A 27,757-nucleotide genomic window follows, 5' to 3' on the forward strand; every position below is an offset into this window, starting at 1 on the left:
CGCAACAACTAAACAGCATCTAAAGTTTTTATCCCCTGCTGGCTGAAAGGCCCGAAGGGGGATTATGTTGTAGCGATGTCAGTCCATTCATCCCGGGAAGGCTACTCACTTTCTGAAATCAACTCCTCTCACAATTTTTGGAGGAATTTCACGAAACTTGGCAGGATTCTTTGGTATATGTTGGTAACATGCATATTGCAATTTCGTTCAATTCAGTCACTTTTTACAAGAGTTATGGCATAGTTGCCAGTGGGGGATATTGTGCTGTCCGAGCACTCGTTTGACCATTACACCTGTTGCCCAGAGTCCACAACACTGAATTTATTTTATTGCATACTTTGAGGCTGGAAGTTAAGTACAGAACTAGAGGAAAATACCATATTGTTTTGCTCACACTGAATTGTGCTAAACCCTCAAAATTATAAAGTTAACACTGCTTTCTTTTTTAAAATGCAGTGGGGGAATAAAATAATTTTGCCATGTCCAGCATTATCCTTCCTGACCTGGCTAAAGACATTCGCATAAAGCAAGCAGATTTGTCCACGCCCCAAAAACTTAAAATATCCCTTTAAGCTACATTTAGGTGGGGTTTACATTAGACCGTATCAGCGGATCATCAGATTAACGTTTTTAAAACGATTAGCGTGCACACAGCAACACCAATACACGGATACGCTCGGCTCCGCAGGCATCCTGCGCTCCAAATCACTCCGCCCTGAACAGCGAGTGCCCTCTGGAGGGTGCGCACTCCGGCCCTGCGCAGCTCACAGAGCTCGCGAGTTAAGTGCACAAGCAGTGATTCGGGACTGAGCCGCTGTGTGTGTGATCCCAGTGCATATCACTTACCACTTGCAAGTGGAAGGATGGCAAGCCTAAAGACCATCATAACTACACAATGGGCAGTATTTGCATCAGTATTTGCAGTATTTTCATACTTTTATACTCTTTAACGAAAGGTGATACAAGGCGGAAGTCCGCGCCGTTTTTCAGCAGTCGCGTCACATGACCAACGCCAGCGAATCAGGAAGGTGGATGTCACAGTGACGTTGTCCAATGACGACGCCAGCTAGAGCTCAGCACAGCGTATCCGCGTATTCTCAATGTTTACACAGCACCGGAGCTGACACGATCTGGATTGAATACGTGGACCCTGGCGGATTCCCGTTTCCCGGCGTTTCCAGGCGTTTTAATGTAAACGGACAGTGCATCCGCGAAGAAAACGAGACCGATACGGTCTAATGTAAACTTGGCCTTAGAAAAAGCTAAAAATGTGCGATTAATTTGTGATTAATCACGACTTAACTACGGACAATAATGCAATTAATCGCAATTAAATTTTAATCGATTGACAGCCCTACTAATTACTAAATAATGAGACTTTAAAATGAATAACTAGATAGTATTCTGGGAGTACGATCATCACTGTCGAACCGTTTGAACTGCTCTTCGTTCTAGCTGAATCAGACTTTGGACTCCGCCTCACCTGAGCATTAAATCGCACACCAACATCCTGCAAAACGTACGAATGTGCAGTATGTGAAGGACCACATGACGGCGTTACCAGACGCGGCTGATGTTTGACTCACTTTGGCTGCTTTGAGGAGAATCTCTCTCTCCTGCTCGTCTTTCCTCTGTTTCTCCAGCCGCTCTAAATGCTCGAAGAATTTGAGCTGAGAGCGGACGTCTGACGACTGCTCGTGCCACTCCTCATCCTGGAGACAGAAAACAGTGAGAATAAACTGAGACAGGAAAACTGGAACCAAAAGTTTAGATTCAGAAAAAAACATTTCATTCCTCTTAGGGTTTTGTTTATAACTCGCATCTAATGTGCCATTGAAACCTTGGAGAAGTCGGGTGGAAAAAAGTTTGTGGGCAAACAAACTGTTAACACTATAATTAAGCGTGTTTATTTCAATCCTCAGTTCTCCTGTTACCTCACTCTTTCCAGCTTCTCAAGTGTGTGTGTGATCACACTGACTCAAGCTGAAAGACTTTTGAGATCCGTCCCCCCCCCCTCTAAGACGGTGTGCTCCGTTCAGGATTCATGGTTCTCACAATTTTTTTTTTTTTCCCTCCTCTCTTGATGTCACTGTGCAGCTTCACAGACACAGGGCCTCGCACACTTCTATCACACCTCATTTCCAAACCACAACACAGAAGAAAAGATCTGTAGATGTGCAGAGCGAGTCATGAGCGGCGATCCTCTCTACAGTCCTGCTCGCAAATAAACAACTTAATAAATAAAAAAGGCTTTCAACTCCTCCTGTCTCGCTTCTTTCTTTCTCAGCAGTCGGAGGTTTGTTCGGCGCATACATGGGGCTACAAACGATCCTGAGAGAACACACCTAACAGTGTGCTGCATGTGGAGACTTTCTATTCGCTCTCGGATCGGATGAATGTTTATCCGTCTGCTTTTGATAAGTTTGATACACATCCCTCTGGGCCAGCATCGGCATCTGAACAGAACTTCATTCCACTTTTTAAATCTCATCCGGTACCGAGTGGTCTAGTACTAACGTGCTTCTGAGGTATTTATGCCTCAGACTTGAAGACACAAAAAAATACATGAAATAAAATTATAAACAAGATTACCAGAAACGTTCCAAAAGCGGCAAGTTCTCAAACCTGAACCATATGCGTGTTTGCTGCTCCTTTAAAGCTACTGAAGGCTCTTCTGGCTTTTGAGATGTTTATGACAAACACTTCCAAGAAACAAGAATGTCGAAGACACAACATACGCACGCACGCACGCACGCGCGCACACTGCAATCTAAACGTGCGTTTACAAATTTGAAACTTTACTCGGTTTGGTATAATACGCTCCAGATATAAAGCTCTAGATTGGAGGGAAGTTTCCTGCTCGCTTAAAGCGACTGAAGGTTCGCATCCATTCACAGAAACTTTCCACTGAAGAAGCAAAGACTTTTAAATAACTTCCTAAAAGACTTGTACGTTTCTGAGAATTTTATATATCATTATTAAAATAAAGCAGTGAAAACTAAGGAATGCAGGGAGCATGATGCCCAATATGGTTCTCAAAAGTGTGGCTTCATCACAATCTTTTTTTTTTTTTTTTTTTTTAACAAAAGAAACTTGAATTATGTTAATTTCAAAAAGTGTTCAAATTTGTCCAGGAAATTAAACTGATTAATAATACGTCCATAGTCATAGCTATATCACTAGGTTAAAGATATGAGTAATCATGACACAAAGAAAGTGATTTGCTTAATGGTTAGAGAAGCAGCATTGGGACCAAAATGTTGCTGGTTCGATTCCCTGGAACAGCAGGAATGGCTGAAGTGCCCTTGAGCAAGACACCTAACCCCCAACTGCTCCCCAGGCTGTTCTGGGTCTGTTGTATTTTGCTCTGGATAAGAGCGTTTGAGAATGAAGAAGAAGCAGCCTTTGTCACATGTACAGTGAAATTCCTCTGCATTTAATCCATCTGAAGCAGTGAGCGCACACATACCCAGAGCAGTGGGCAGCTATGCTACAGCACCCGGGGAGCAGTTGGGAGTTAGGTGCCTTGCTCAAGGGTACTTCAGCCATGATACAGAGGGAGGAGAGAGTGCTGTTCATTCACTCAACTCCCCTCACGTTTTTCCCTGCCGGTCCTGGGAATCGAACCAGCGACCCTGTGGGCCAAAGGCTGCCCCCCAAGCTAAATGCCATTAATCTACCGGTACAACCCCAATTCCAAAAAAGTTGGGACAAAGTACAAATTGTACATAAAAATGGAATGCAAAACTAATATTGTATTCACAATAGAACATAGACAACATATCAAATGTCGAAAGTGAGACATTTTGAAATTTCATGCCAAATATTGGCTCATTTGAAATTTCATGACCGCAACACATCTCAAAAAAATTGGGACAGGGGCAATAAGAGGCTGGAAAAGTTAAAGGTACAAAAAAGGAACAGCTGGAGGACCAAATTGCAACTCATTAGGTCAATTGGCAATAGGTCATTAACATGACTGGGTATAAAAAGAGCATCTTGGAGTGGCAGCGGCTCTCAGAAGTAAAGATGGGAAGAGGATCACCAATCCCCCTAATTCTGCACCGACAAATAGTGGAGCAATATCAGAAAGGAGTTCGACAGTGTAAAATTGCAAAGAGTTTGAACATATCATCTACAGTGCATAATATCATCAAAAGATTCAGAGAATCTGGAAGAATCTCTGTGCGTAAGGGTCAAGGCCGGAAAACCATACTGGGTGCCCATGATCTTAGGGCCCTTAGACGGCACTGCATCACATACAGGCATGCTTCTGTATTGGAAATCACAAAATGGGCTCAGGAATATTTCCAGAGAACATCATCTGTGAACACAATTCACCGTGCCATCCGCCGTTGCCAGCTAAAACTCTATAGTTCAAAGAAGAAGCCGTATCTAAACATGATCCAGAAGCGCAGACGTCTTCTCTGGGCCAAGGCTCATTTAAAATGGACTGTGGCAAAGTGGAAAACTGTTCTGTGGTCAGACGAATCAAAATTTGAAGTTCTTTATGGAAATCAGGGACGCCGTGTCATTCGGACTAAAGAGGAGAAGGACGACCCAAGTTGTTATCAGCGCTCAGTTCAGAAGCCTGCATCTCTGATGGTATGGGGTTGCATTAGTGCGTGTGGCATGGGCAGCTTACACATCTGGAAAGACACCATCAATGCTGAAAGGTATATCCAGGTTCTAGAGCAACATATGCTCCCATCCAGACGACGTCTCTTTCAGGGAAGACCTTGCATTTTCCAACATGACAATGCCAAACCACATACTGCATCAATTACAGCATCATGGCTGCGTAGAAGAAGGGTCCGGGTACTGAACTGGCCAGCCTGCAGTCCAGATCTTTCACCCATAGAAAACATTTGGCACATCATAAAACGGAAGATACGACAAAAAAGGCCTAAGACAGTTGAGCAACTAGAATCCTACATTAGACAAGAATGGGTTAACATTCCTATCCCTAAACTTGAGCAACCTGTCTCCTCAGTCCCCAGACGTTTACAGACTGTTGTAAAGAGAAAAGGGGATGTCTCACAGTGGTAAACATGGCTTTGTTCCAACTTTTTTGGAATCGGGGTTGTAATGTAATGTTGCTTGTTTCATGACCAAGGAGGAGTAGGAAAAAAATCCCTTTGAACAACTCTCCAACTCTTATTTCCTACTCGGAAACAGTTTTTCTTGGAAAGCTCCAACTTCTCCAAGTTGTGATTCTGTGAGACCACTTCAACACGACAGCACCCACAGTAGTTATAAAAGAAAGAACAAACAGATTTTTGAGTTTATCATGAGTGATACTTGGATCACTGAAATGCAAGATTCATTTTCAAAGAGCTCTTTCGTATAACTTCCTGCAGTAGTAAATTACTACGAATTATCACGTCCAACTGACAAATAAAATAAATTAAACATTAACCAAACGACTCTTTAATTCTAGTTTTTGTAGACAGCAAAGGAAGACCGTTTCAGATGAGGAGAGGAAACGGCGCCTTAATGCACCTCTGTTTCCGACTTCGAGTGGCCGAGTTCGCATTAACACACTATTGTAGGAAGTAGGAGTTTCTGAGTCGAAAAATTCCAACGATGTGGTACATAAAATAAAGATTCACTTTAAACCCAAGAATCCACCAATCTTGGAAACACGGGCCAATAGAAAACGAGTGTGGAGCTCGGGTCATGTCTTTCTGGAGATTTCAACATAGAGGTACTATTTATTACTGTTTCACTACCGGAGGATTTTTTTTTTTTTTAAATCCAGCCACTGAGGTGCACAAGCCAGCGCATTCTTAGCGTCGGTCCCAACCAAGCCTGGACAAATGGGGAGGGTTGTCAGGAAGGTTGTAAAACTCATGCCAAATCAACTATGTGGATGATGAAGAGTATATTACATTACATTAATGGCATTTAGCAGATGCTCTTATCCAGAACGACATATCCAACATACCTAGAGCAGTTGGGGGTTAGGTGCTCAAGGGCACTTCAACCATTCCTGCTGGTTCAGGGAATCAAACAGGCAACCTTTTAGCCCCAAAGCTGCTTGTCTAACCATTAGGCCATGGCTTCCCTGTTATATTATATTGGGAAAAGAATGCTGGAGATGGAGTTGCCAGGTAGAAGGAAAAGATGACTAAAGATGAGATTTATGGATGTGGTGAAGGATATAAGGATGGTTGGCGTGACAGAAAAAGATACGGAGGACAGGAGGAGATGGAGAGACATTATCTGCTGTGGCGACCCTTAACGGGAACAGCCGGAAGAAAGATTTTTCTGCTCCTCCATCAACACTGTCTCTTCTATCTCGCAAACTAGCTCACTGTCTAAGGTTAGTTGTTCACTGAAGCACAACTTTCCCTCCAGAAATACATCATGCACCTGATTCACAAGGGAACATTCAGACAATGGAGTCAGTTTCACTGTCCGGGCAGTGATCAGTGGGCATGTGCCATCCTTGACTGCCATGCAATGGAATAGTAAGGTGTCTCCTTCCCTCCACTAGCCTGGATACTTTTATGAAGCAGACCCGCCTTGAGCAAGCACTAGCAACCCCTTGCTGCCCTTGGTCAGGGTTATGACGGAAGACTGGACGCTGCAGACTTCGTGGAGGATACCACCACCTGGTGGTTCAACAGGCAGGAAGGTGGACCCAGCAAAGCATTTGTGGAGTGTGATCAGAGCATGGTGCAACACGTAGAACACTGTTGGCCATCCACAGCATCTTAACCTAGCTCCAGTCGTCTTGATTCTGTCTTGCCCCTGGACCCAGTTAGGTCGGGACTAGAGAGCGAGGCTGACAGCTGTGCAAGGTTGACAGCTGTGCAACTCTCCCTCACTCTAATCCAAGTCATGTGGAAGTCCGTCCGTCCATCCATCCATCCATCCATCCACCATCTGTAACCGCTTATCCTGTGCAGGGTCATGGTCAAGCTGGAGCCTATCCCAGCTGACAAGAGGTGGGGTACACCCTGGACAAGTCGCCAGATCATCGCAGGGCTGACACATGGAGACAACCATTCACACTCCCATTCACACCTACAGTCAATTTAGAGTCACCAATTGGCTTAACCTGCATGCCTTTGGACTGTAGGGGAAACCAGAGCACCCAGAGGAAACCCACACAGACATGGGGAGAACATGCAAACTCCACACAGAAAGCCCCCCCCCCCCCATCAGCCACTGGGCTCAAACCCAGAACCTTCCTGCTGTGAGGTGACCGTGCTAACCACTACACCACCGCGACACCCACACATGGAAGTCATGACTTCAAATTCAAATGCAAATTGAAGTCATGGTCACGTTTGACCCTGAAGATGGGTGGTACGGTGGTGTAGTGACTAGCGCTGTCTCCTCACAACAAGAATGTTTAAACATTTGAAAGCTGAAACTCCTGAGTGGCCTCGTGCTCCTCTGAAGCTTCTGGAAGATTGTGATGAAAGGAATCATAAGGGAATATTTATACCAGGCCTGGAATTTCATCATTTTAGGGGCAAGGCCACTTGGCCTTTTGTGCTGTCAATTTTTTGAGCAATTTGTGCATGGCAATTTGTCATGGCCTTGTCCCAACTTTTTTGAGATGTATTGTTGTCATGAAATTTAAAATCACCTAATTTTTCTCTTTAAATGATACATTTTCTCAGTTTAAACATTTGATATGTCATCTATGTTCTACTCTGAATAAAATATGGAATTTTGAAACTTCCACATCATTGCATTCCGTTTTTATTTACAATTTGTACTTTGTCCCAACTTTTTTGGAATCGGGGTTGTAGTAACAAAACAATGCTAACTGCATAGATTAAAAAAGTGGCTATGAACAGACAACAGCACATATCACATATCGCGTATCACGGCAGGAACAAGCAGTAGTAACATCCATGACGTTACGCTTAAAGCTCGACAAAGGAAAAACGTGACCGCAAGCTATTTAGCATTTGTTACCGGCTACAGTCGGTACTCGGCACGTTAAAAGTGGGTCAACGTCGTAACGACAACGTTACTGTACAAGCAATGCTTATTTAACGGTAACAAACTTAAGCCCTATATGTTGAAATTCCTATCTTATTCGTTCGTTATCACACAGTCTTACCTCAGTCAACTTCTTCCCTCCTTCTGTGAAAATTCAACGTCTCAGACACAGACACAAGTGGGCGGGGGATGCGTTTGATTAAGTCTCCTGGTTGGCTGGGGATAGATTGGTGTCATTATAGCACGTCGGAGCGGTTCATGCCAGGCTCGAGTCCGATCCACCACTGATGAGTTGCCCAATAAGAATCCAGAATGTCATCAAAAGACGTATTTTTTTTCCTCAATGGACGCAGGTGATGTTAAAGCCTATTGGCAGTCACGAGGCAGACTACAAAACCGCAGGGCATCAAGGCCACTGTGGCCTTACGGCAGATATTTTTTTTCCAAGGGCACAAGGCCAAATTGAGAGGGCACGAGGGCCATGGCCCTCGTGAAATTCCTGCCCTGATTTATACTAAACATTTGTTTGAATCAAAGACACGTTTGGACCAACAGGAAGCTCTGCTGGTTTCATAAAACCCAAAAGTTTCCATGTTTGTAATAATATGGTGGAGATACACCTCTCTTCTCTTGGTTTCGTTCCTACCTTACTGGAGTCCAGCCTGTGCTGGGCGATGAAGGATACTTTCTCCAGCACCGTCCTCAGCCGTGTCTGTGTGGCGTGAGCGATGAAGTTTACCGCCTCCAGAGGAACCTCCGTCACCCCGAACTTCTTAGCTAGAAGACATGGGAACAGACATTAACATCCAATCACTGTTTTTATGAGACTTTTATGAAGCACATACATCAGACCCGCTCTAATTTTGTGCTCACTGATGCTTCATACGCCTTTTTAATCCCTCACCTTCACCTGTTGCTTGTTTTATAAAATATACAAGTCATAAACCCTTGTCTACCTTGTATATGTACTAAGAATGTGAAATATCTCATGGCTGCATTAACATACAACAGCCCTCTCTCACATCACATTAATATTTCATGTTGGGTTTTGGTCTTGTGGTGACCAAACTAACACAAGAAACCCATAACATAAAGCAGAATTGTTACCAATCCACAGTTGATTATTTTCCAATAACGGCACATCCCGAAGTGTTGTATGTCTGGATACATTTATATTTCCAAAATTATTAGAATTATGTGCCTACGTGTACTAGTAATCCTCTGGGATATACCTGTTAATATGGATTGTGATATATGGAGTCATCGTGTTTCTACACTGGCTATGTTTTTCTAAGTAAGTTGAAATAGTTTTTTTTTTTCCCGCTATTGAACTACTGCCATCTAGTGGATTTTAAGATGTATCACTTGGAAGATGGCTCTAGACACTTAGAGTAATAATTTTATGGCTGAGTTAACTTGCTAACTTTAGAACCGCAGTTGTCATGAACAGTTTTGCACTCAAGTTTCCATCAATGAACAGTTTTTATAACTCCAACAAAACAGACTTCATGTTAAAACTATAATGAATTTCCTGGTTACACAGTTATACATTGACTGACTAACACTACGTTCACACTGCAAGGCTTAATGCTCAATTCCGATTTTTTTGTGAAATCCGATTTTTTTGTGAGGTCGTTCACATTAACAAATATATGCGACTTGTATGTGATCCTCAGTATGAACGAAAAGCGACCTAAAAGTGTTCCGCATGCGCATTGCAGGATACGACGACGTCACACGCAGTGAGCATGGCCAGTGTTTACGGAAGTAACCTAAAGTTTCCTGTGTATGACAGTAGCCAGGATGGAGTACCTGGCGATGATGCAGTTGTTGTTGCGACAGAGCCAGAACATGCACAATAGCCTGATGTTAAGGAGGAGGTTGAGAAGGAAGAGGGCAAGGGTTTTGGCTCAGGCGGTCTGCGGGGTAGTGACTGCAACCTCCGTTCAAAGGAACGTGTGGGTGCGGAGTCGCATTGATGTCATGCGCCATGTTGTTGTAACTTTTTTTGAGAGACCCGCCGCCTACTTCAGCGCAGAATAGTGACGTTTGTGGCTTGTTGATGATGTGTAAGTCGGATGAATGCGACCTGGCGGTTCAGACTGAAGTCGCATATGAAAAGATCGGATAGGAATCGGAATTAGGACCACATATCCAAACGGCCTGGGTCGGATTTGAAAAAAAATCGGATCTGTGTCGTTCATATTGTCAATAAAAGATCGGATACAGGTCACATATGGGCGAAAAAATCGGATTTGAGTCACTTCAGCCTGCAGTGTGAACGTAGTGTATCTGTGGTCGGTAGAAGAGAGCAACTGGACTTGCTTGAAGATTCTTGAAGACGTTTCGCCTCTCATCTGAAAGGCTTCCTCAGTTCTGTCTGACTAATAGGGAGTATCAAGTGTTTATCCTCTCATGGATCATCATAGAATCCGAATCAGAATGCTGAGAGGCGAAACGTCTTCAAGAATCTTCAAGCAAGTCCAGTTGCTCTCTTCTACTGACCACAGATTACTATGTACCTGGATGACGGAGAATCTTCACAGATATGTTTCTACGCACTTTGGGATGAGATCCCTTCGACTGGTGCGGGAGTATGAGAGGACTTCCAGAAAACTGGCAGACATCTTAGCCAGAGAGGATCGTTCATTTTTGTCAACCTGGAACGACCATCGCTGAACAGAGGTGGGGGTCTAAGACATCTTTTATCAGCCACCTACAATGCAGCCATCAGCATTCTGATTCGGATTCTATGATGATCCATGAGAGGATAAATACTGGATACTCCCTATTAGTCAGACAGAACTGAGGAAGCCTTTCAGATGAGAGGCGAGACGTCTTCAAGAATCTTCAAGCAAGTCCAGTTGCTCTCTTCTACCGACCACAGATTACTATGTACCTGGATGACTGAGTATCTTCACAGATATTGACTGACTATATAGGACACTGTTATAGAAGCAAGTTATTTATAATCACGTTGTCTGTTATCACCCAAATGAGGATGGGTTCCCTTTTGAGTCTGGTTCCTCTCGAGGTTTCTTCCTCATGTCGTCTGAGGGAGTTTTTCCTCACCACAGGCTTGCTCATTAGGGATAAATTAGGGATAAAATTAGCTCATGTTTAATGTCTTTAATTTTCTGTAAAGCTGCTTTGCGACAAGGTCTGTTGTTAACAGCGCTACACAAATAAACTTGAAATTTGAATGTATCCACTTCTTCTGTTGAATGCAGACTTCCACCAAGACCAAATGCCATGTCTCGCAGCATTAGCAAAAGTGAAAAAAAGAAATCCATAGATTTGCCCTGACTTGTATCCGCGTCAAAATTTAACGGGTTCTTCCTTAGCCCATGTTACACCCTTCCGCCAAGTTTCATGGAAATTGGGTCAGTAGGTTTTGTGCAATCCTGCTTACAAGCAGCAAACAAACCACACTGAAAATATAACCTACTTGGTGGAGGCAAATATCCGTTTATGTGGCACATCCACCACACCAGTCCCCGTGTTATAGAAACAATAACATCAGAACAGCTGCATTAATATAAACCTGTGATTTGAAATACACTGTAGCTGTAACTACTGTCAGAGCTATGGTTATAGAATATTAATCAACACTTTCTGACCAATCAGATTTTAGAATTCAACAGCACAGCTCTGTTATATTTAAGTTATTCCACAAAATCGAGTCATACGTGAGCTGATAGCCGATGAGGTATGCAGCACCGAGTTGGATAAGCGATATGCTAACAATATTACATTCTATCAAACCAAATGAATGAAACCTGCAAGAAGGGAACAGAACACATGTTTTAATTCCATCGAAAAAGTGTCCTGTATGTATAATATTTAAGTTATTCCATGAAATCAAGTCGTACATGAGCTGATAGCCAATGAGGCACATAGCCCCGAGTTGACTATAAGCCATGTACGACGAGATCGAGTGGAATCACGGTTTTATTCTATCCACGTTCAATGGATTTTGAGAAACAGAGCATTTTTTTTTTTACAAATTCGATAAATAAAAACTTGACAAAACGTCCGACAATCACTTCCACTTAGAATGTAAACACACTGGCAAAATAACAGTAGCAATTAGGGGGAAAATGCGATAATTCTTGAAAAACAACAAAAGATACATACATGTTATTTACCAGCTGGGAGGTCCGTATCGTGAAATACCATGACCGAGGTCTTGAAAGTATTTAAGGCCGAGCTCACGGTATTTCACCATACGGACCGACCTTAAGCTGGTAAATAATATATTTATTTTTCTTTACCAAATTCTAACAGAAAATGAGAGCGCCCAAAAGGGAAAACCGAGCCGAGCCGCCATTTTGAATCCTCATTCACGGCTGTAATGCAAATTGCTTCCTCCTCAGTATACGGTAACACAGGAAGTCAAAGCTGTCCTTAACAGGAAGAAGGCCGCCTTCAGGAGCAGGGATAGGGAGGCGATGAAAGCAGTACAGCAGGAGGTAAAACGCTGTGTGAGGGAAGCTAAGGACAGCTACAGGAGGAAGGTGGAGCAGAAGCTGAAGGAGAACAACATGAGGGAGGTCTGGGAAGGTGTGAAAACCATCACAGGCCACAATACAAAGACCAGAGCCGTTGAGGGGACAGTGGAGAGGGCGAATGAGTTGAATGACTTTTTCCAATCGGTTCAACCAGCCCACGTCCCCTCCCCACCCTCTCCCTCACTGCAGCCAACTCTCCTTCTTCCCTCAACACACCTCCCCCCAGTCATCACAGCAGCCCCCTCCTCTCCCGCCTCAACACAGACTCCTCCATGCATTACTGCAGACCAGGTCAGAGGTCAACTGAGGAAGCTTCACCCCAGGAAAGCAGCAGGCCCAGACAAGGTGTGTCCACGACTACTGAAGACCTGTGCTGCTGAACTGGGTGAACCACTCCAACGCATCTTCAACCTTAGCCTGCAGCTGGGGAGAGTGCCCACCCTCTGGAAGACATCATGTATCGTTCCAGTTCCCAAAAAGAATCGGCCCAGCGAGCTGAACGACTTCCGACCGGTGGCACTCACTTCACATCTGATGAAGACGTTGGAGCGGCTCTTCCTCAGCCTCCTCAGAGCCCAGGCACAACATGCCCAGGACTGTCTGCAGTTTGCGTACCGGGTAGGTGCTGGTGTGGAAGACGCCATCCTCTACCTGCTACACCGAGCCCACTCGCATCTGGATAAGGGAAATGGCACAGTGAGGATCCTCTTCTTGGACTTGGAGTGCCTTCAACACCATCCAGCCCCTATTGCTTCAGGAAAAACTGAACAGGATGCGAGTGGACCCCTGCCTGGTCACCTGGATCTCCAGCTACCTCACTGACAGGCCGCAGTACGTCAGGTTGAAAGACATCATGTCTGACACTGTGATTAGCAGCACCGGAGCACCCCAGGGCACGGTGCTGACCCCTCTTCTCTTCACCCTGTACACCGCGGACTTCTGCTACAACTCGGAGCTGTGTCACATCCAGAAGTTTGCCGATGACACAGCCATCATTGGGTGTATCAGTGACGACAGAGAGGAGGAGTATAGGAGCCTGGTGAGGGACTTTGCTGTGTGGTGCAACAGGAACCATCTGCAGCTCAACACCTCGAAGACCAAGGAGCTGGTCATTGACTTTGGGAGGTCCAGACCAAGGTCACGACCAGTTCTGATTGAGGGAGTCGAGGTGGAGGCTGTGGATTCCTACAAGTACCTCAGGCTGTGGCTGGACAGCAAGCTGGACTGGATTGGACTTGCAACACCAAACACTTATAAAGGAAGGGACAGAGCAGGCTATACTTCCTTAGGAGGCTGCGGTCCTTTAACATCTGCAGAAAACTCCTGTGGATGTTCTATCAGTCTGTGGTCATCAGTGTCCTGTTTTACACCGTGGTGTGCTGGGGGGGCAGCACATCCAAGGAGGACACATCCAGGCTGGACAAACTGATCAGGCGGGCTGGCTCTGTGGTCGGCGTGAAGCTGGACTCTCTGGTGACGGTGGCAGAGAAGAGGACTATGGACGAACTATTGAACATCATGGACGATGCCAGTCACCCTCTGCACACCGTCATCAGCAACCAGAGGAGCCTGTTCAGTGACAGAATGCTCCTTCCCAAGTGCAGGACGAACAGACTCAAAAACTCCTTTGTCCCTCACGCCATCAGACTGTACAACTCCTCTCTGGGGGGGAGGAGGGGTAACGGGAGGACAGAGGACAGGAAGGAGCAGTAGCCTAGCCGAACAATAAGCAGTACCGGACAATGTGCAATATAAAGTGCAATATCTCTCCTACCGCCGCCCCCCTCTTCTCCCCACCTTTCCCCCCCTTCCTCTCTTCCCCATATCTTATTCTTTTTATATATTTGTATATGTAAATACTTAATTTATTTTAATTTATCTAGATGCTTTCTCTATTTTTCTCTGTTTATCTGTAATGATGCTGCTGGAATCTTAATTTCCCTGAGGGAACCCTCCCAAAGGAATCAATAAAGTTTTATCTAATCTAATCTACAAGTGCGCTTCCATGGCAGGAAAAAGACTACATTTTGCCGCCTATGTAGTCCCCTATTTATACAAATAGGAGTCATTCAGGATTCAGCCATGTTTTTGCTCGGTGTTAGCAAATTACAAGTTTTTAGCTTTCTCCTGAAATGTTTTCTTTTATTTCTTCTTCCTCAGGGTAGTAAAGAAGGTAGTAAAAAAAAAAAAAAGATAAGTGTTGACAAAACTTGCTACTATGCTTGCTGTTGTGAACGAGTGAGTCGCCAGAGGTCCGTAACCGGGGTCCGTACCATAGGATACGGACCTGCTCGCCGGCCAGCCAGAGTTCAGGATTTGGACCGCGAAAAAAATAAAAAGTACGTTCTTACCATCAAATACTTTTATTGCATATTTTGTTGCTTTTTTGGGGTTTTGTTTTCAAGCAGAGTTTTGTTTTTTTTTTAATAAGAGGTGTTTTTTTTTTTTAAATGCGCTCTGCCATTTTGTTTTTGTCTACTCACGGTATGAGAGTTGATATCCTAGTAGTAGAATAGCCAATCAGAGCGCACGATTGCTTATATCCAGTGAATGTGGATAGAATAAAACGTGTTATATAATACACTACCATTCAAAAGTTTGGGGTCACTTTGAAATGTCCTTATTTTTGAAAGAAAAGCACTGTTCTTTTCAATGAAGATCACTTTAAACTAATCAGAAATCCACTCTATACATTGCTAATGTGGTAAATGACTATTCTAGCTGCAAATGTCTGGTTTTTGGTGCAATATCTCCATAGGTGTATAAAGATCTTGCAGTCACGTGACCGGAAAGTCCACAACCCCCATCTTGTCGGTCAAAAACACCGCTGAATACTGCTGCACTCGTGTACAGAATGGATCAATTTCAACCGACGGACTACACGGCTCATTTTTCTAATGAACAGATAACTAGATGTATGTCTAAAATAAACGATCTACAGATTTGTGACCCTTATGGCTTTCCGGACGGGGTTTTCACGACCGGATTTTGAACTGCCAGCAGAATACCTGGACGTGTATGATTACCTCATTAACTTTCCCTCGCTGTTCAGTGGTGAAGCACTGCGTGCCTATAAATCTCTGGACAGTTTTCTTTACAGAAATTCAGGATTTGTCAGCGACTCAGATGTGGCATCTTGTAACAAGAATCCTCATTGGATGGGTAAGTCACTTAAGTATTGAGTATAGCACTGACCAGCTGATTATAGAATAGAATAAGATAATTCCAGCTGTAACTCCAAATCGTCCATCTTGTTTACATGGATCTGGCGTTGGAGAGGTAGAGGCTTAGCAGTGGAGATTTGAGTGGCTGTTTTCTGAGCTTAGTCAACAGGCCGGCTCTGCCTGCAGCCTCGCTTTTGCTTCCGCTCCCGGCGCCGCCTCCTTCGCTTTGCTTCCGATAACAATCCACGGAGACCCCGCTGGTCTCGCTGTCTCGTCCGGAATGTTATAATTTTTTTTTCTCGTCCGGAATGTTGTGCATGCGATGGAAATCGCTACAAACCGTCATTTTCTGCTGGAAACCAATGTCCAGTAAGTCCATACGGTTGTAGTGGATATTGAAGTCCGGTACAGACGAACAACACGCAAAAATACACACAAAAAACATAAACGTGCACAGATAGGGAGAGCTTGTAGCCGCAGCCATTGTAGTAGAATTGTATATAGTAGGGTTTTCCAGAAGGAAAGGTAGAAGTAAAAGCAGAAGTAGAACCAGAAGTAGAAGTAGGAATATGGCGTTTGACCGACAAGATGGTGTCTGTCACAATCTGGATCGGCTGTGACGTCACATGCAAGTGCTCCATAGAGGCCCATTTCCAGCAACTCTCACTCCAGTGTTCTAATGGTACAATGCGTTTGCTCATTGCCTCAGAAGGCTAATGGATGATTAGAAAACCCTTGTACAATCATGTTAGCACAGCTGAAAACAGTTGAGCTCTTGAGAGAAGCTATAAAACTGACCTTCCTTTGAGCAGATTGAGTTTCTGGAGCATCACATTTGTGGGGTCGATTAAATGCTCAAAATGGCCAGAAAAATGTCTCGACTATATTTTCTATTCATTTTACAACTTATGGTGGGAAATAAAAGTGTGACTTTTCATGGAAAACACAAAATTGTCTGGGTGACCCCAAACTTTTGAACAGTAGTGCATTTCACGAACCAAACTGGCACAAATGATACATGTCAGGGAACAAATCCATGCAAACAAGATATACTGAATTACATTTCATATGTACTCTGCAGCCTAAGCATGTTTTTCTGAATGTATGCATCACGGTTGTGAGTGTGAAACGTCTTGCAAAATATCACACGGCAGCTGTTGACAGAAACTATGACTGAAGCAATTTTTTTTTTTGAGAAAGAAAATTTTTTTTAAAACTATAATTAAAAAGCTCCTTACAGTGTGTGTGTGTTACTTGAGGTGACATTCTGCACTAATTAGGCTTACCTACAGCCATTAAAGATTTCTGCTACTACATGTCACGTCCTTTTCTTTCATTTCCAAATTAACATAATTTTCCCTTCTTCTGTTCTTTTAAGTAAATCATAGCAATTATTTAAATCGTCTATTGCGTACGTACAGAACCGCACTTCCTCAACAGCTCAAAAGCAGTCGAGATCACAAAGGGATAATGAGCGGCAAAACACAAAACCAGGGCAAAATGCTTTTAAGAGGAACAGTAAAAAGTTAATCGCGCACTGGCATTTCCTGCAGCTGCTGCTCCAAAAACCCTGAATAACTCTCAATCATGAGCCACGGAAAGGGAATGAGGTCATGTTGCGGTGCTGAGACTAGGTATATGACAATTATTGCATTTTTATATCAACAAATACTAAATATCTAACAATCACAGTCTACAATATTGGATTAAAAGTGACCTGATTAAAATCCTGAACAGTTACAATTAATCAAGTGAACTAGAGCATAATCATATTTGAAATGTTGCACGAGACATCCTGCACGTTTACTCAGATGGAATGTTTTCATTTGACTGCAGGTATAACGCAAGTCCTTGTTCCTCCTCCTCTAAATATTTACACATGGTGTAATTTTGTGAAACAGCTGCATGGAATATACGGTATATAGTGTGCGGTGTGTGTGTGTGTGTATTTATTATGTCACTTTGCTTATGTTACTGTGACAGAACCTCAGACAGCTCTGCTGAGAGTGTGTGCCATGTTCAGGCGCACAGCAGGGACACCAGCACTGACCCGTCCTAGCCTAAAGACAACTAGCGGTCACAGTTCAAATCACTGTACAAGCTTCAGTATTTCAGATTGATTTTTTTTTTTAAAGTGTGTTTTGGGCAAAAAATATGCAGTGACTGCTAAATAAATCCAAGCATATTTGTATCACTAAGGTCTGATTTTACACAGACTAATTTGAAAAATTATCCCGTGAAATTTCTTTCACACTTCAATCTCTGTGCCTGTCGGTCCCAGTGCGGGAGGCGTGGCCCAAGTGCCTGTCGGTCCCAGTGCGGGAGGCGTGGCCCAAGTGCCTATTAGTCCCAGTGAGGCAGGTGTGGCCCAAGTGCCTATTAGTCCTAGTGAAGGAAGCATGGCCCAAGTGCCTATTAGTCCTAGTGGGGGAGGTGTGGCCCAAGTGCCTATTAGTCCTAGTGAGGGAGGTGTGGCTCAAGTGCATGTCAGTCCTAGTGAAGGAAGCATAGCCCAAGTGCCTATTAGTCCCAGTGAGGCAGGTGTGGCTCAAGTGCATGTCAGTCCTAGTGAAGGAAGCGTGGCCCAAGTGCCTATTAGTCCTAGTGAGGGAGGTGTGGCTCAAGTGCATGTCAGTCCTAGTGAAGGAAGCATGGCCCAAGTGCCTATTAGTCCCAGTGAGGCAGGTGTGGCTCAAGTGCATGTCAGTCCTAGTGAAGGAAGCATGGCCCAAGTGCCTATTAGTCCTAGTGGGGGAGGTGTGGCCCAAGTGCCTATTAGTCCTAGTGAGGGAGGTGTGGCTCAAGTGCATGTCAGTCCTAGTGAAGGAAGCATGGCCCAAGTGCCTATTAGTCCCAGTGAGGCAGGTGTGGCCCAAGTGCATGTTAGTCCTAATGAAGAAAGCATGGCTCAAGTGCCTATTAGTCCCAGTGAGGCAGGTGTGGCCCAAGTGCATGTTAGTCCTAATGAAGAAAGCATGGCTCAAGTGCCTATTAGTCCCAGTGAGGCAGGTGTGGCTCAAGTGCATGTCAGTCCTAGTGAAGGAAGCATGGCCCAAGTGCCTATTAGTCCCAGTGAGGCAGGTGTGGCCCAAGTGCATGTTAGTCCTAGTGAAGGAAGCATGGCCCAAGTGCCTATTAGTCCCAATAAGGCAGGTGTGGCTCTAGTGCATGTCAGTCCTAGTGAAGGAAGCATGGCTCAAGTGCCTATTAGTCCCAATAAGGCAGGTGTGGCTCTAGTGCATGTCAGTCCTAGTGAAGGAAGCGTGGCCCAAGTGCCTATTAGTCCCAATAAGGCAGGTGTGGCTCAAGTGCATGTCAGTCCTAGTGAAGGAAGCATGGCCCAAGTGCCTCTTAGTCCCAGTGAGGCAGGTGTGGCTCAAGTGCATGTCAGTCCTAGTGAAGGAAGCATGGCCCAAGTGCCTATTAGTCCCAGTGAGGCAGGTGTGGCTCAAGTGCATGTCAGTCCTAGTGAAGGAAGCGTGGCCCAAGTGCCTTTTAGTCCCAGTGAAGCAGGTGTGGCTCAAGTGCATGTCAGTCCTAGTGAAGGAAGTGTGGCCCAAGTGCCTGTCATTCCCAGTGCGGGAGGCGTGGTCCAAGTGCCTGTCATTCCCAATGCAGGAGGCGCGGCCTCTGCACAGGAGCCAACATTGTTAACAAGAAAACCCTAAGCAGGCAGAGAGAAAACAGAACAGAGCCTGTGCTCCTGAGTGAAGCTGGCAGACTCCCTGGCCTCCCTCTGTCCACTGTCACCTGAGACCTTTACTCACCCAATCACTGACACAACACCAGCAGGGGACACTGTGTGTTCTTTAAACTCACTCACACACCACGCATCTTCATCCTTTAGTGCTCGAGGGTGCACACTAACAACCACGAAGAGTTGAAATGCAAACAGACTGGTGCCTCAGGATTCATCTTATCCAACAACGAGGTTAGCTTGTGTGTGAAAAGGACAGGCGTGGAGGACGATGGGAATAAAATGGGCATTTAAAGGGAGTGTGTAATTCCCGAGAAAAGACTAGATGAGAATTGGAAATATTACATTAGTGTTAAGCTAATCCCTGTTAGCATAACACTAACAAATGGCTACACAACAGCTGAGAAAGAAATGATATCTAGAATTCTATACCTGCTGTATCAGACCTCACTGCTCTGAGGTATATGTATGAACTGCCTTATAGGACAGAAGATACAGAAATTTTAGTAATTCTCCAAATTCAATAAAATGCTTTTATTTTAAGGAACACATACACTGTGTGTGTGTGTGTGTGTGTGTGTGTGTGTTACCCGTCTCCAGTATGCGCCGATGCAGTAGGCCCGTGGGCAGGAAGGCCTCATCTTTACATGAGCGGATCTGTGTGCCCACCAGCTCTGAGTTGGTTGCTAAGATACGAGCGCTTTCTTCACTCAAGTTCACTCCGGCCATAGACGCAACGTCATTGATGTCATCATCGTCTCTGTAAAACAAAATACAACACCTGAACACAGTTTGTCATCCTCACCTGAACACACCTGGACAGTGGTGTCACTCTTACCTGAACACAACTGAATACAGTCTGTCATTCTTACCTGAACACACCTAGACAGTGGTGTCATTCTTACCTGAACACAACTGAATACGGTCTGTCATTCTTACCTGAACACACCTAGACAGTGGTGTCATTCTTACCTGAACACAACTGAATACAGTCTGTCACTCTTACCTGAACACAACTGAACACGGTCTGTCATTCTTACCTGAACACACCTAGACAGTGGTGTCATTCTTACCTGAACACAACTGAATACGGTCCGTCATCCTCACCTGAACACACCTAGACAGTGGTGTCATTCTTGCCTGAACACAACTGAACACGGGCCGTCATCCTCACCTGAACACACCTGGACAGTGGTGTCACTCTTACCTGAACACAACTGAACACGGTTGGTCATCCTCACCTGAACACACCTGGACAGTGGTGTCACTCTTACCTGAACACAACTGAACACGGTTGGTCATCCTCACCTGAACACACCTGGACAGTGGTGTCACTCTGTCACCTGAACATGGTCTGTCATCCTCACCTGAACACACCTGGACAGTGGGGTCACTCTCACCTGAACACGGTCCGTCATCCTCACCTGGACAGTGGTGTCACTCTTACCTAAACACAATTGAATACGGTCTGTCATTCTCTCACCTGAACACGGTCTGTCACTCTCTCACCTGAACACAACTGAACACGGTGTGTCACACTCTCACCTGAATATGGTCTGTCACTCTCTCACTTGAACATGGTCCGTCACTCTCTCACCTGAACACGGTCCGTCACTCTCACAGCTGAACACGACTGAAGACGGTCCGTCACTCTCTCACCTGAAGATGGTCCGTCACACTCTCACCTGCACGCACCTGGACAGTGGTGTCACTCCCTCACCTGAACACAGTCCGTCACTCTTTCACCTGAACACAACTGAACATGGTCCGTCACTCTCTCACCTGAACACGGTCCGTCACTCTCACAGCTGAACACGGACCGTCACTCTCACAGCTGAACACGGTCCGTCACTCTCACAGCTGAACACAACTGAACATGGTCCGTCACTCTCTCACCTGAACACGGTCCGTCACTCTCACAGCTGAACACGGTCCGTCACTCTCACAGCTGAACACGGTCCGTCACACTCTCACCTGAACACAACTGAACATGGTCCGTCACTCTCTCACCTGAACACGGCCCGTCACTCTCACAGCTGAACACGGTCCGTCACTCTCTCACCTGAACACAACTGAACACGGTCCGTCACTCTCTCACCTGAACACGGTCCGTCACTCTCACAGCTGAACACGGTCCGTCACTCTCACAGCTGAACACGGTCCGTCACTCTCTCACCTGAACACAACTGAACATGGTCCGTCACTCTCTCACCTGAACACGGACCGTCACTCTCACAGCTGAACGCGGTCCGTCACTCTCACAGCTGAACACGGTCCGTCACTCTCGCAGCTGAACACAGTCCGTCACTCTCGCAGCTGAACACAACTGAACATGGTCCGTCACTCTCTCACCTGAACACGGACCGTCACTCTCACAGCTGAACACGACTGAAGACGGTCCGTCACTCTCTCACCTGAAGATGGTCCGTCACACTCCTCACCTGCACGTACCTGGACAGTGGTGCCACTCTCACCTGAACACGACTGAACATGGTCTGTCACACACTCACCTGGACACGGTCGGTCATCCTCACCTGAAAGCACCTGGACAGTGTCACTCACCTGAACACGGTAGCTCATTCTCACCTGAACATACCTGGACAGTGGTGTCACTCTCACCTGAACACAGTCTGTCATCCCCACCTGGACGCACCCGGCCAGTGGTGCCCCGCTCGCCTGGACAGTGTCATTTTAATCTGAACGCACCCGGACACTGTCATTCTCCCCTGAACACACCTGGACAGTGGTGTCACTCTCACCTGAACACACCTGGACAGTGGTGTCACTCTCACCTGAACACAGTCTGTCATCCCCACCTGGACGCACCCGGCCAGTGGTGCCCCGCTCGCCTGGACAGTGTCATTTTAATCTGAACGCACCCGGACACTGTCATTCTCCCCTGAACACACCTGTACAGTGGTGTCACTCTCACATGAACACGCCTGGGTTCTGCTTGAACACAATCGGGGCCTTTGCCCTCCCATTTCCATGGTGACTGTGTCCCAATTATCCTGTATGAGCAGGAAGTTCAGAAGAGCCAAAGGTCACCATTTTCTGCTTTCATTTCCGCCCACTGGTTCAGACAGTGACTCCTGAGCTTTACTTGTGTTCATGCCCCCATGCTGGAGCTGTACAGCTCCGCTTCTCCTCTGTTCAGTTCTTCAGAGTGTGTATGAGTGCTGACACCGCAGTGGGAAGCTGACACACACGATTAGATCTCCTGTACAAGATCAGGATGCTACAGAGTTAACACACCACCTGAATGCTCACCGCTGAAGGAGTGTATGAGGAGCTGAAGATAATAAAAGTGCTTATACGTTTGTATTTATGAACTCTATATGATCTGAATTCGGGGTTAGATAATGAGATTATTCATTCAATCGTTTATTGGATACGGAGTGTATCCTGAGAACACACGCGCACACCCACCACTCATCGCATTGAGGTGTCAACGCTACCCATTGCACCACCATTCCACCCTACGATGACGCCGTTCACTATGTTTTTATGCGTTTTCAGAGATATCAATTTTATATTTCTCCAGCCTACATTATGAATTTTTCCAGTATTACCCATTGCTTTTTTATAAAACGTAATATTTCATCCAAAATGAACAACTGCTAGGTTAATGTATTTCTATTAGGGCTTTTATAAAGAAGTTCAAACGCTATTTGCATTGCATAGCAGGTAGATGAATCTCAGGTACTGTAATAAATGTAAAGCGAAATAATCATGACGACAATATATCTGTGGGTAAATAACTAAAAACAAATCTAAAACATTACAGTTTATGGTGAATGTTATTGCCGCCTTGTTGTTTTCTTTGCTTATTAAAGCAACGGGATTTTCACTTTCTTTCTGTCATTTATTTCATGAAAACGTACACCGCCAGTCGTAACGTTCTAAACACGTGGAGAGTTTTAACAGGTTTTATTACAGTTTGCACACTACTGGAAATATAAAAAGTGTCCCATCTAATACCTACAGAAGATGTGTGAATTTAAAGACGTCTTTGTTGTCTGCTCTCAGACTCTAAATAAATGTGTCATGCACTTGTTTGGTGAAGCTGAGATTTTCTTAAAGGTAGACTGCCTTTCAGATTTTTCAAGTGGAGGTCATAAAAAGAATTTTCCCAATTATTTTTGTTCAGTGGAGAGAAGGCTACTGAATTCGAATCACAGACTTCCAATGTTATTCATTTTTTTAAACGGAACAATTAATGAATTTAAGGCTACGTGGCCCTAAATTCTCCGGTATTTTTTCCTGCTTCACCATGACACAATACAAGATGCTACGTCATGCATCGCATCACGTGGTGGGCTTTCCCCGTTCACGCAAGGCATTGTGGGATACAAATTTGAAACAGGAGAGAAAAATGGAGGACATGAGTGTGCGAATGAAACAGTAACGGAAAGGGGGCGTCATGGCTCAGGTGGCTAAGGCGCCATACCATAAATCCGGGGACCCGGGTTCGATTCCAACCCGAGGTCATTTCCCGATCCCTCCCCATCTCTCTCTCCCACTCATTTCCTGTCCTGTCTCTATACTGTCCTATCCAATAAAGGTGAAAAAAGCCCAAAAAAATATCTTTAAAAAAAAAAAAAACAGTAACGGAAAGAAAGCGAGAAAAGACGTGATGTTATATACGAAGGAAAGGAAACGCAGGACTGGACTAATAAATATCGGCGCTCAGCGAGCACCTCGGTGTGATCAGCTGTTCGTTTAGCAACAGAATGATGAAACTGTCAGTGCACGCTCAAAGGTAAACCTGCGCATGCGCGCGCGCACACACTTCCTCTGTTTGCTTGACTGCGCGAAGCGAGCGATTTCATGCACATTATTTGCTCGGGAATCCTCTCAAACGAAATAACTTCCCAACCACAGAAAAGAATGGCCTGATATTCATCTCATCTCATTTCATCTCATCTCATCATCTCTAGCCGCTTTATCCTGTTCTACAGGGTCGCAGGCAAGCTGGAGCCTATCCCAGCTGACTACGGGGTAAGGCGGGGTACACCCTGGACAAGTCGCCAGGTCATCACAGGGCTGACACATAGACACAGACAACCATTCACACTCACATTCACACCTACGGTCAATTTAGAGTCACCAGTTAACCTAACCTGCATGTCTTTGGACTGTGGGGGAAACCGGAGCACCCGGAGGAAACCCACGGGGAGAACATGCAAACTCCGCACAGAAAGGCCCTCGCCGGCCACGGGGCTCGAACCCAGACCTTCTTGCTGTGAGGCGACAGCGCTAACCACTACACCACCGTGCCGCCCTGCTCTTATAACATAAGCTCAATAATACTCAGATGTATGATTTAATATTTATGTAAGTAAACCATTAATAAATGAGGTTCAGTAATGATGTTTAGAGGAAACATTGTTGGAGACTAAATCATACTACAGTACTGTGCTAAACAAAATGCTGCTGACCAAAAATGGTTTAAAAATAATGAAATGAAATGTTTCAACATTTAAAAAAAAATAAATAAAAAAATAAATAAATAAATACTGTAAGCACTAAGCCATAATAAATGAAACAAAATCAATATTTGGTGTGAGACGACCCTTTGCTTTAAAAAAAAAAAAAATAGTCTCGGGTCCAATGAGTGCAGTTTTATGCGGAAATGAGCTGTAGGTTTTACTGAGCATCTTCCAGAACCAGCCACAGTTCTTCTGGACACTTTTTGACTGTCACACTCGCTTCTTCATGTACTGTACATCTAGGAATTGATTTTTTTTTTTTTAATCACTAACAAGCAGGGGCGGCACGGTGGTGTAGTGGTTAGCGCTGTCGCCTCACAGCAAGAAGGTCCGGGTTCGAGCCCTGTGGCCGGCGAGGGCCTTTCTGTGCGGAGTTTGCATGTTCTCCCCGTGTCCGCGTGGGTTTCCTCCGGGTGCTCCGGTTTCCCCCACAGTCCAAAGACATGCAGGTTAGGTTAAAGTGCTGATGACACGTTTTTGACATCTTTGGCGATGTTTTATAACATAAAAAGTAATTCCCGATGATCCATATATTAATTCACGAAGGCGCCTATTTTACAAGTTATGATAAAAAACGCGGCTATTTGGGCAAATTTGACGGGGCTGCAGCACCCAGGAGACGAATGAGGAGGAGGGGCTATATGACATCAGCGAAAGAACCTTCCTCCTAACTTACCAGTTTGTTGTTGATGCGACAGGTGTTCAGTTTATCATTATTAGTATTTTTATTAGACATTATTATACATTATTATATCTTCGCGTTGTGTTGCCGGCTTTTGCTCCAAAACCCACAAGGATGGGGTAAGTTTATTCAAGTTTCCCAGAGATCCCGAGCTGCATGCGAAGTGGGTGAAGCAAGTCAGGCGCACTCGTGACAAGTGGGAGCCCTCACCAACATCCGTCCTGTGCTCTGAACACTTCGATTTGGATTGTTTTGACACCCTTCCCAGCTAAAAAGAATCTCTTGGGTGTGCAGTTCAGCACAAACGTGTGTTACTACCATCAGCAGTGCCTACACAGTGTTGCCAGATTGGGAGGTTTCCCGCCCAGTTGGGCGGTTTCAAGTGCATTTTGGTGGGTTTTAAACATATTTTGGGCTGGAAAACTTCAGCAGTATCTGTTGCCAGTATCTGTTGCCAGATACTGCTGACGTTTTCCAGCCCAAAATATGTTCAAAACCCACCAAAATGCACTTGAAACCGCTCAACTGGGCGGGAAACCTCCCAATCTGGCAACACTGCCAGTATTCCGGAGGGGGTCTACTAGTAGCTATGCCGGATCCAAAGACAGTCCTCCTGTCAGAACATGTGTTGTGAAACGACATAAGATAAAGGTACGTAGAGCTATAGATTCTACATGATAATCATAAATGTAATCATAAAGTCGGCGTGATATCAGTCATGTATTTGCTTGTGAAAGCTTGCGGCTTTCATGTAACTGCCGCCTAGCAACGAGAGACAAAGGGTAAAGAGGGTAGGCTATCATAGATTCTATTCGGAAGAGATCAACACAATTCTAGACTCCCAGAAGAGGAAGAGCTAGCACTAGAGAGTTCACCGGCGTTTTCATGCGCCATTTCCATTGAGTAGAACCAGAGTAGAACAGCCAGTGAACCGCAGCGTGTTCTTCCGCTGACGTCACAGCATGGCCGCGAGCCACGGACCCAGTTTTCTTGCGCTGTGCAATTAAAAGTTGGATATTCGCGTAACAACAGCTTCTTTTCACGTAATTATAACAGAAATCTAACATGTTTGCCATGTTGTATAGTTTATTTAAGAAATTGCATAGAGTCATGTTCGTGTCATCAGCACTTTAACTGGTGACTCTAAATTGACCGTAGGTGTGAATGTGAGTGTGAATGGTTGTCTGTGTCTATGTGTCAGCCCTGTGATGACCTGGCGACTTGTCCAGGGTGTACCCCGCCTTTCGCCCATAGTCAGCTGGGATAGGCTCCAGCTTGCCTGCGACCCTGTAGAACAGGATAAAGCGGCTACAGATAAGGAGATGAGACTAACAAGCAGGCATGCGAGTTGCTTGGGTTATCTGTACACTAGCTGGTGGTTTTGTAGCATTTTTGCCCCACGGCTAGAAGGTTCTGGGTTCAAACCATGCTTTCTGTGTGGAGTTTGCTCTGGTTTCCTCCCACAGTCCAAACACATGAGGATTAGGTCAACTGGTTACTTTAAATTTTCCAGATGTGTGAACGTGAGGCTGAATTATTGTACGTCTCTGTGTAGCCCTATCAGGGTGTGTCCCTCCTCTCACCCGAAGTCACCTGGGATTGGCTCCAGCTTCTCCCGTGACCCTGACGGATAAACTGTATACATAATGGATGGATCGATATATATCAGTCCATGACGGAGAGAAGAAGAAGCAGCTCCTCTACTCTGTCAATTCCTATGGTAGCGCCAGAATTTGTCAAAATACCGTTTGGGTGGGGAAAAACCAAGCATGCTTCTCAAATACTGTTGCTTTGCTATGGTTGCTACGGTGATGTGATCGGACCTCGCCAAGCTAGCACGATGCAAATGTTTCCACAAGTTCTTCGTGCACTGGACGTTTCATTTCTGCTTCATCTCAAATTTGTTCACAGACAAAAAGACTACAGATGGAGAAACATCTATATATAAACTCTGAATCGGGACAGAGGACAACATGACATTAGCAGGTCATGGAGGCTTGTGGACTGCTGTGGCCACAAAAATAAATAAATAAATAAATAAAAATGCCACTGGGAAGAAAGGTTGCAGCTCCACGCAGCCCTGACAGCTTAATTAGCGCAGCTGCTAAAGATTTATTGGTTCAGCAATCAGTGCCTGTAGCTACGGCTCGCTTCAGGCGTGGATACGCGTGGCCATTATGATGCACTCAGTGGCTTGGTCAACCACGACACACACATACATCTGCTCCAAAAACACTACCACAAGC

General features: G+C 45.1%; 1 protein-coding gene across 2 annotated transcripts in view; it reads right to left on the minus strand.

The window, feature by feature from the left end:
• Nucleotides 1-27,757, minus strand: part of LOC132888126 (transcription initiation factor TFIID subunit 4-like) — a 275,470-nt gene that overhangs the window by 177,339 nt on the left and 70,374 nt on the right. For both annotated transcript variants that reach the window (XM_060924138.1, XM_060924137.1), the window contains 3 exons: nucleotides 19,928-20,097; nucleotides 8,612-8,742; nucleotides 1,587-1,712 (listed from right to left, as the gene is read on the minus strand). In XM_060924138.1, the coding sequence (XP_060780121.1) occupies nucleotides 1,587-1,712; nucleotides 8,612-8,742; nucleotides 19,928-20,097 (427 nt within the window). The remainder of the gene's footprint in view (nucleotides 1-1,586; nucleotides 1,713-8,611; nucleotides 8,743-19,927; nucleotides 20,098-27,757) is intronic.

The sequence above is a fragment of the Neoarius graeffei genome, chromosome 6, assembly GCF_027579695.1.
Source record: "Neoarius graeffei isolate fNeoGra1 chromosome 6, fNeoGra1.pri, whole genome shotgun sequence".
Classification (NCBI taxonomy): Eukaryota; Metazoa; Chordata; class Actinopteri; order Siluriformes; family Ariidae; genus Neoarius; species Neoarius graeffei.